The 9840-nt window shown below is 30.1% G+C and overlaps 1 protein-coding gene across 6 annotated transcripts in view; it reads right to left on the bottom strand.

The window, feature by feature from the left end:
- Positions 1–224: 224 nt before the first annotated feature.
- LOC106478068 (sphingomyelin phosphodiesterase-like) overlaps positions 225–9840 on the bottom strand; it is a 32760-nt gene continuing 23144 nt past the window's right edge. For all 6 annotated transcript variants that reach the window (XM_013938578.2, XM_022381584.1, XM_022381583.1 and 3 more), the window contains 4 exons: positions 9318–9400; positions 8619–8811; positions 8159–8343; positions 225–6522 (listed from right to left, as the gene is read on the bottom strand). In XM_013938578.2, the coding sequence (XP_013794032.2) occupies positions 6399–6522; positions 8159–8343; positions 8619–8811; positions 9318–9400 (585 nt within the window). In that variant the 3' untranslated portion in view covers positions 225–6398. The remainder of the gene's footprint in view (positions 6523–8158; positions 8344–8618; positions 8812–9317; positions 9401–9840) is intronic.

Raw genomic sequence — 9840 nt, 5'->3', positions numbered from 1 at the left:
CACTTGTATTTATGGAAAAGCTACTGGTATCCAAATTATTGTAATAGTATAAGCTAACGTACGATGTCTACACAAATTACTGTGATATTCGTAATATGTATTACGTTTCATATAAACTGAGAAAAAATGTATATACTACAATAAATGAATAACATAGATTTTCAATTACAAGTAGATACAATAAAGTTTTACCTTTCTGATGAAACAATCACAAGAACAAAAAGTACATTCAAACAGTTTATTATCAGCAATCTTCAATGCCTCTCCATCATAATTGTAGCCTAATAATCTTACGGATATCAGCATTTAGATAAAACGTAAAACATAATACTTGGAATAAGATTAATAGAGTTGTATTTGCAAAAGAAAAAAAAAAAAAAAAAAAAAAAAATGAAATACGTTGTAAATAGAAAAATATTACTGAACTCAGAAAAAGAAGTTATAAAATTTAATACGCTTTTAAAAAGTGCACATTCAACAGTTCAAAAGTTGATGGCCATTTACATAGACGGGAAAACAAAAACAGGAGAGAAATTACATTGAGATTAAGTATTTACCTATAAGTATATGAAAAACAGATTTAATAGTTATGCATACTGTGTGCAGCAGTGAATAAAACTCTTTGTTACTGACCACAAAAATCTAAGTTAGTTCCTAATACCATAAACCATGTTAATTATTAATTATAAAGTTTAGTTTCTATTTTTGTTGTGATACAAATTAATTTATAATAAAAAAATCAGAAATTTTAATATACAACTAAACTTGCAATTATTTCAACCATGATGTTATGCCCACAGCTGAAAAATATGGTTCTTGTTGTCCTGTTGTCATTTGTTTTTGCACAAACTAAAACGGTTTATTTTCATGAATAAATTAATAACCATGACTATTGCATCAAATTCACAGGTACAACATCATCAAACTCTTCTACTGTTTATCATATACCCTTACAAAAATAATGGTGCTGGCAAGCCAGAGTTGAATCCCTGCAATAATACAAAATATTTCACATACTTCAAGTTGTGTGTGCATTATAAGTGAAGTGAATCCATTAGCATGGATGGTGGGTGGTAGCATGCTGCTGATTGGCTGCTTTCCCTAGAGACACTACTTTAAAAAAAATAAGGATGGTGGCATACAGCCTTAATACAGCCATAAATACGAAAAATAATAATAATAAATTAATCTAAATTTTTAAAGATGTATATCCTTTCAAACATTACAAAAAATAATTTATAAATCAAGCTTTTACAAAGTTGATTTTGTGATTTACATAGTTATGTTCACTGCAATATTAAGTTCTAATTTGTAATACACAGAAAACTAAATTATAAAACATTATGAAAGTAATACATTACACGGAACTTAAAAAAACAACAACCTTCTTTCAGAAATTGTTTATTAAAACCCAATCAAAAACTTAACCTACTTGAGACCAAAGTTAGTTCACATCACAAACTCCTATCTAAAAAAACTACAATTAGCATATTTTGTGATGCATTAAGCGTCAAAGGTCACTAAATTTATCTTCAGCTTCTAATACGAACGAGCCACTCCATGTAATCACCAATTGTTTTTTTTTTATGTATACCTGTAGTTTTGCTGTATTTTTAGGAACTGTACCTAAGAACTAGTAACCTAGGTTCATAATACATGCATGCATATAATAGGAGTGTGTGTGTGTATGTGTGTATTAACATGTGCTCCTTACTACAAACAAACTATACCACCTAAAGCTAATTTAGGCAACCAGATTACTGGCACTGGTTATTCTACTAACACTGGTAGTTGCTGTTATTCTATGACTAAAGTAAATGATTAGTTTATAAATTAATCAGGGGAGTAAATTAAAACATTACGTCTTAATTTTAAAAAAATTCAAGCACATTAAGAGAAAAAATACTTTTCTATAATACTCACGTTCGTATAAATAATAATTGTACACAATCTAACAAAACAAAGTTTCTAAAACATTCATTACTAAATGATTTCTTATAGTGTATAGTATGTTTTTAATTGATTTCTAAAATTCTAGTACCATTAATATAAAAGATGAATATGTTTTAAAAGAGCTTAAAATGTCAAACTACTCGAGTATATTTTGTTTTACGTACCTAGTGATTTAATACTAAGATATTTTACATAATGGTAGCACTCAACTGTGCTGAAGAGAATAACCTGATGTATCAATTTTAGTAACTGATTAATTTATATTTCTGTTAACACAATCTCATTCAAAAACCACCACAAATCTTGGCTACAAATCAATATCATTATAAATTTAATTCAAACTTTACTCAAAAGAGTTCACATCTTTCTGAACAAGATTTGAATGTAACACCAAATGAAAGGATAAAAGATTTAAATTAAAATCTCAGTAGAATGTCTTTCAAGTACACAAGTACTACAACTGATTGCAGAACAACATCCTTATTTAAAGACAAACAACATATATACCTCCACACGGAATCATCATGAACAGGTTTTTTGAAAACATGGGGAGGGAGAGAAATTACTTAACCCATGCAAAATCTAAAATAACGATACAAAATATATAAAAATAAATATTAACTCAAACAGAAATAATATTGGGTCCCAAACAGAATAGTTTTAAAAATCCTCAGATGATCAAGCTTTTGTATTTTTTCTTTTTATCAGGTTGCTATGTAACTGTTTACCGAGGTTGCCCAAGAATATAATGCTCATCCACAGACCAGTGAACAAACTCTGCTGCATAGCTTAACTCTTAGCTGGTCAATAATCAGTATTTATTCTCAACATTCTCATAAGTAATCGAAGAAGATAGAAAACACCTGAGAACCTACTAATTAATTTCACATTACCATAATAGTTTTGAATCTTCAACCCTTTCAACTGATCTTCAAGATTTATTGCGTAGAACCTGAATAAGATTACAGCAAGCCTGGTCAAGAGTATGCAAAATCTAAATGTCTAGTTATATATATATAATGGTTTGTTTGTTGTTAAGCACAAAAAAACTACACAATGGGCTATATGTGCCCACCACAGGTATAAAAACTTGGTTTTTAGTATTATAAGCCTTCAGCATTACCGTTGAGCCACTGGGGAGGACTACATATAACAGGACACTCATATTCATGAAATTTCTAGAGTTCAAAATACAAACATAAGTAAAAATTCAATTCACTTTCACTTTGGGTTTATATACTATATTATGTACTATATTCCTGTACCTTTGTGCATACAATTCATGAAGATTTAATTCATCAAATTCAACAGGGAGTACTAATGAAATTGGCATTTTTAAATACGAGTAAAATATTGTGCATATTTTAAAATCTATTCCAGCTATTATCCCTCAGAAGGTAAATTCTGCTAATGAAGTAAGAATACAACTTTCTCACTACAAAATAAAATTTCTGAAATTTCAAATTTAAGTCTGTCAAAATTAAATATGACCATTTATGTATATATTAAAAATGTTCAATTAAAGATGGGTGTTATTCTTTAAAATCAGGAACAACATCACAAAAAAAAATGTATAGGAAGAAAATCTGATTTTAATGGATACAGATAATCTTGGACAAGTAATATGTCTAAACAATAGCAAAAATGTCCTGTTCTAAATGTCGTGTATATGGTAATAATCTCCAATGCTACATAGGCATAGAGAAAACAACAAGATTTCATTCAGTACAGAAAATGATACCTGTAGTAAATATTGTATGCATGGAGATTTAGTTTGTGGAAAGTTCCAACTCCAAGCACCACAGAGAGTTGGGACTTGTTATGAATCCCTTTATGATGCAACATTAGTTATTCATCTACTAAGTGACTGGTACTGGTAGTATCGCTCAGAGAAAAGGTCAATGGATACTGCATTCATATTCCGATCATTTTACAAAACCTAGGCTTCCACTGTCACCAGGGGTATTTACATGTCCAGAACATGTTCTGGGTGTTCTTTTCCAATAGATGAATTGAGTGGACCAGGTCAGGAAATTAGCATTTTCAATAATGATGGAAAATGCATCAGTTCTCTCTGATCTTTTATTCAAAGATGGGTTTGATGATAGTACTGAGCAAAGGGATTGATGAAACAATCCAATGTTTATTTCCAGGGATGATAACTCTTTAGTTTGTAAGCGCATACAGTAATAATTAAACAATCACTGTTGTTGTAGAGAAACGTGGAAAATATTTTGTTTATGAACCATAATCTACATTGTGGCAAAATATTTTTAAGCACATGTTGCAATGGTACACATTCTCTTGCATCTTGATGATGTCAAAATTTTCTTTACATCATCTATCAGTCAGAAGAAGTTTGGAACGCTGTTTTGAGTCACTTCATTGTAGGTTAAAAACGTTTCACATGTTCATGACTACAAATCAAGAGTATCCCAGGACACATCCATGCCTTTTCAAACACAAAACCAGTAGAATCTGCAAGATGCATTTGACCAAGACAGAGATTCTGTTGATAACTGACAAACATGTAAGATGCCTAAATAACAACTATTCTAATTCAATCAACTGCTGAGCAGATTACAGAAAGCTATTTCAAATGAATATCATACAATATACAGACAACACACTGATATTTTTGACCAATCGTTCTGTCAAAATATAACAAGATCAATGTCTTCATCTCCCACCTCACAACCTAATACTGTCAGATATTTTAATAAATACATAAAACTTTCTGCAAATACTTAAGAAAACTTAACACAGAAAGCCTATGTGTGTCAAAACATAGAGTAGGTTCAACCAAATTACTGGTCACCATTTTGGAATCATGACATCGAAAAGTTGTGTAATGTCATTAGTAATATATCATACCTGTTACTACATATGTACATTTTCATCCAAATTTTATAGGGATCATTTTAAATACTAAGTTAGATTCATTCTTTATTTTTATTTGAGAGGCAATAAAAATTCAAAGATAGTGACATGTCATATATATGTATATAAACAGCCAAAGTATCCTTTATCCTCAAACACTTTTTCCTGAAACCAAATAACAAGACAATAGATAAGTAGCTTACAAATAAACTAGTTATACAAATTATTTATACCAAATTAAATATTCTAGAGGGTTTGTTTTCCTGTTTTTTTTTTGTACAAATAGATCTGTCAATAATCGCTCATATTTTAATAACAGGTTAAATATACACAAAAAATAATTAAATGTACTTGGGAAATTAAATAGCATTATGTAGCTTTAATTTATATTACCTTATCTATTGTTACAGATCTAAAAAATATTTAAGTTTATCCATGCATAACTATTTTCAGTACTCGAGTCCCCAACCACAAAAAAAAAGTACTGCTGGAAAGAACTATGTCATTTTAACAACAGTTAAAACATACTAAAATAACATACTTCAACCAACATGTTTCAGCCCATAAAAGCTAAAGTGAAAATTGAAAATTAAAACAATAAATTAACAACATGGAAAAAAAAAAGTTTAAAACTAATGACATTGAAAAGATATGAATTATGTTTGGAAAACATCTTATCCACTGTTACTATGGCAAAACTAATTAGCTCACCATACTGTAGAGTAGGTGTGTGATACAAGAGCATAAATAATAATAACCCACTGCACTTAGGGTGCAACAGCACAAAACAAAAAAGTATATACAGTACAGATTAGTATTGATGTATACGAGTTTGTCCAATAGAACAGAACTGCTTATTTATTTTTTGTTCCTTTCACATCTGGTAGTTATCATCTCTAAACAGAAATTTAAATTAAATTACATCTATGGAAGATATTGCACACATGTAATAAATATACAAAAACACCTTGAATTTACTTCTATTTCATACTTAAGCAGCATGACTTTGCTGCCACAACATCCCAGAATGAGGCAATGCTGCAACAACGATATTCTTTGATACATTTTCACGTGTGTATAGTCCACTTTGAACGTGGTTTGCTCTAACAATTATTTTTCTATTAATTAACCACTGTCACATACACAGAGTCATTCTTCCAGTATGATCATTTCAATTTTATACTCACATACATTTTGGATGAGAATGGTACAGGGTGAATTATCTTAAAACATGCAGAGGTATAATTTATACATTGTTCTAATCTCAGAAAAGTGCTTCTCATGTGGAAATTATCATATTTTGCTCTTAAATGTCTCTGTTTATGTCTGTGGCTCAAACATTACACAACATACAGTTTTTCACCAAACTATATAAAAAACATCTTTACGAATAAACAGGTTTCCTTATTCTCAAGATAGCTCTTTATAAAATATTGTCTTTAGTTTACTAAATAATTAAAGTCTTGCATGTAAGTTGTTTCATAACTTAAGTATAAAAAATTAAAATAGCATAAATGAAATTGTCACAGTTTTAGAGATAACAGTGGCTAAATTTATCTAGTATTTTACTGTCCAGCATTACACAAGGACGAATCATGAGAACGACCAGATCGAAGATTACACAGCATGTTTTTCTTGCAGTCTCCCGTGCAAGGTTCACTGTGGTAATCACTCATCTTTCTGTAATACCTACAAATGAGAAAGAAAAAATGCTGAAAGCACAAAAATAATTATCATTTACCAGTAATTGAATGATTAGAAAGAACTTACATCCACCAAAATGAATTCTGACTGCAAAAGAAAGTGAGATCTTAAACAGATAAAACTGTACTAAAGCAAACAGTAAAAAGCACCATAGAACTAGCTTTTCCATTTATGTATGTTTAAGTTCATACAAACAGTTATGAGCTTAATTCAAAACAATAAGCAAATAATTAACTAGTTTCACAGGGAAGGAAAATTAATATAGTACTTTTATAATACACACTTAAGCTATTTTATAAATGAATATCACTGCATATGAGTAGAAACTAAGTATCCATACTACATGCACGTTTATTTCCCTATCACTAGAAGATTACCTTCTGGCACACTTTAAAACCAGAACTTTCACTTTACTCGCTATGTTTTGTGACGTTATTATAATAAATAATCACTAAATGCATCGCATACTGTAGGAATGTTCAAGAAAGAAACAGTATATAAGTACATTTTCATTACTGGAAACAATGATAAAGAGTTTATTACTGAGCAGAAAACAAATTCGACCTGTCCATGAAGGAAAGTTTAAAAGTATTAAACATTAGAGAGCACAAAAAAAAATCTAATATTGTTATCATTTACAAAAAGAAATAAACTTTGGTTTTTATAGGACAATAATAAAATGAAACAGAGGAACACAAATAGCTTTAGGATGAGGCAGAAATTAAGTTTTAACTAAAATTTGGTTTATATTTACTAAAATAAGTGTCTATCATTAACCTAACGAATGAGAAATTTTTTAATTACCTAAAACATTAAACACTGAGCTACCACTAGCAAATTAACAGTTATTTCCAACCTTTTCTTTGTATATATATATATTTTCATCAATTAATTTATTCCTTTTTAAATGTCAGAAAGAGAGAAGCCAAAAAAAGAAGGCTAACTATAATCAAATGTTTTTTCCTCAATGGTAATAAATACTTTTATGCCAAGGAAAAGACACAGGATCATAATGTAATGCAAAGATACAACCTTTTGGAAGTATTGTGGAACACAAACCAAAACAAAGTACTTGCAATTTATTTTGTTAAACATTTACATGTTTTAATACTCAGTGAGCAGGTCTTGAGGAGTAATTTGTTTAAATAGTGTGTCATTAACACCATGTTCATGTCTCAGATGAAACATTTTGTCATAGCTATGAATCTATATAGCACTAGAGAAACTTGATCATCAAAATCTTATTACAATCTGAGAAGTTTAGTCTTAAACACACACATGAGACAATCTTGTTAGCTACTAAGAGTAATGGTAAAGAACTATGTTGTGAAGACATTCACATGCTATAGGTTAGGTTATGTCCTGGTGAGAAACAAAAAAGGTTGCCATAGTATATATGGCAATCTGGTGAAAATAGTGACAATCACAAATAATAGTATCCCACTAGATGATAAGATACAGTTTTAATGTGGTAAAAACCATAGCTCATGGGGTTAACCTGTTACACAGTGGTAACCATAAAATGTCAGTGACTTCCACTTGTATAACCACAAACAAAGTTTTATATCTTTATGTACTAAATATTGTTATTATTATAGAAGTATGCTAGCACTGAACTTACCCGTAAAACTGTTGAAACAGAGCATCATTCGACTCAAAACGTTGAATGAGAGCATTCCAGTCATGAGGTAGAAGAGACTTCATTTCCAGCTGTTCTTTGGCTGAATACATTTTTCTCCATGTAGGTTGGTTAAACAGATTTGCTTCAGTAATGTTTAAGAAATATGTCTCATGGTCTAGTACAACCTAAAACGACACATTATTTTTTGTTACATTATTTTAAAAATCACACACACACACATGCACTTATTTATATACAGGAAAAAATAGATAATAAAAATCTGTTTACTACTTTTATCCCATAGTAACAGCTCAACTAATTGGTATAACTAATTTTCATACTTTATTGCTCTTTATCTTTATAATTCAGTCTTCATATCTTTGTACTCGCCTAGCAACTAAATATGTATTTACAGACCGTATTACCTGCATGCACTGAATAAGAATAAAGTCCTACATACCCTGGAGCTACCGGCATAGTTTCCATCCACTGTGTAAATTCTAAAAGCAGGGTTTCCACTACCAAATGTAGTTACACTGGGTCCAATGTAGGCAATGTTTGTGGGACGTTTGAGAGTCTCTGTGTCATAAAATACTTCAAATTCATCACTGTGGGTATGACCATAGAACTGAGCCACAACAGTGCTTTCAAACCTGGAAATAATGATAATTCATTCCTAGAATTTTGAAAAATATTAAATGGTCAAAATGTATTATTTTATAGTAAAAATTTTATCTATCTATATATTTATGTCACTAAATATTTAATATCAAACAAAACTGAACCTTTTCTGTCAGTTCCATGGATGGGTACACAACTGCCAATTCTCAATTTCAAATGCTTAGACACACATTTGTTAAAATATAGTTACAAGAAACCAAAAAAATGTTGTTAGATTTCAGACAACTAACTTTCAATGAAATGCCTTATTATGTCTTATGTTTCTATTGGAATGGGTACACAGTCGTATTCATGCAGATTCAAGAAGAAAATAACAGGTTTCAGACAAATGGGCAACAGATATACAAGGACAAAGTCGTGCAAATTCAAGAAGTAAATATCAGGTTTCAGACAAATGGGGTACAGATATATGAGGATTTATTCAGGCAGATTCCAGGAGTAAAAAGCAGATTTCACCAATCACATATCAACATCTCACCTATTAATAATACGATAGTAGTTATCACTCCACACTTGAAGGCAGCTTCCTGTACCAGGTGGGATATGACCAATGATGTGGACCTTATCATGTGAAAATACTTATTTTAATTATTTCAGAATTTAAAAATTTTAAGCATCTGAAAAAAATAACCCTTCTGACTATGATGGTATTAAAATGTAGCATATCACAAGTTTTACAAATCCTTAGCTTAAACCTGGAAAATAAAAAACATACCATAAAAATCAAAATGAAAAAAGTTTACATTGTTGTTTCAATGTTTTGAAAGCCACTGGTAACATAAAATACTTTATTAATAGAAATAAGTGTTACATGACCATAATTTCCTGATATTTTACTTGAAAACCCAATACTCTGCCTTCATGAGCTCATTTTATTACACACAGCCGATTCTGATAAGCTATAAAATGCCTTGATATTCATGAGGCAAAGTAGAAGTAAGGAATACACATTATTACAAATGCCATTAGTTTTCTACCAGTAGAATGTTATTATAATGGAG

This window comes from Limulus polyphemus, unplaced genomic scaffold (genome assembly GCF_000517525.1).
Source record: "Limulus polyphemus unplaced genomic scaffold, Limulus_polyphemus-2.1.2 Scaffold177, whole genome shotgun sequence".
NCBI classification, from domain to species: Eukaryota; Metazoa; Arthropoda; class Merostomata; order Xiphosura; family Limulidae; genus Limulus; species Limulus polyphemus.
Note: the sequence above shows the minus strand (reverse complement) of the source record. Positions and strands in the feature narration are given on the sequence as shown.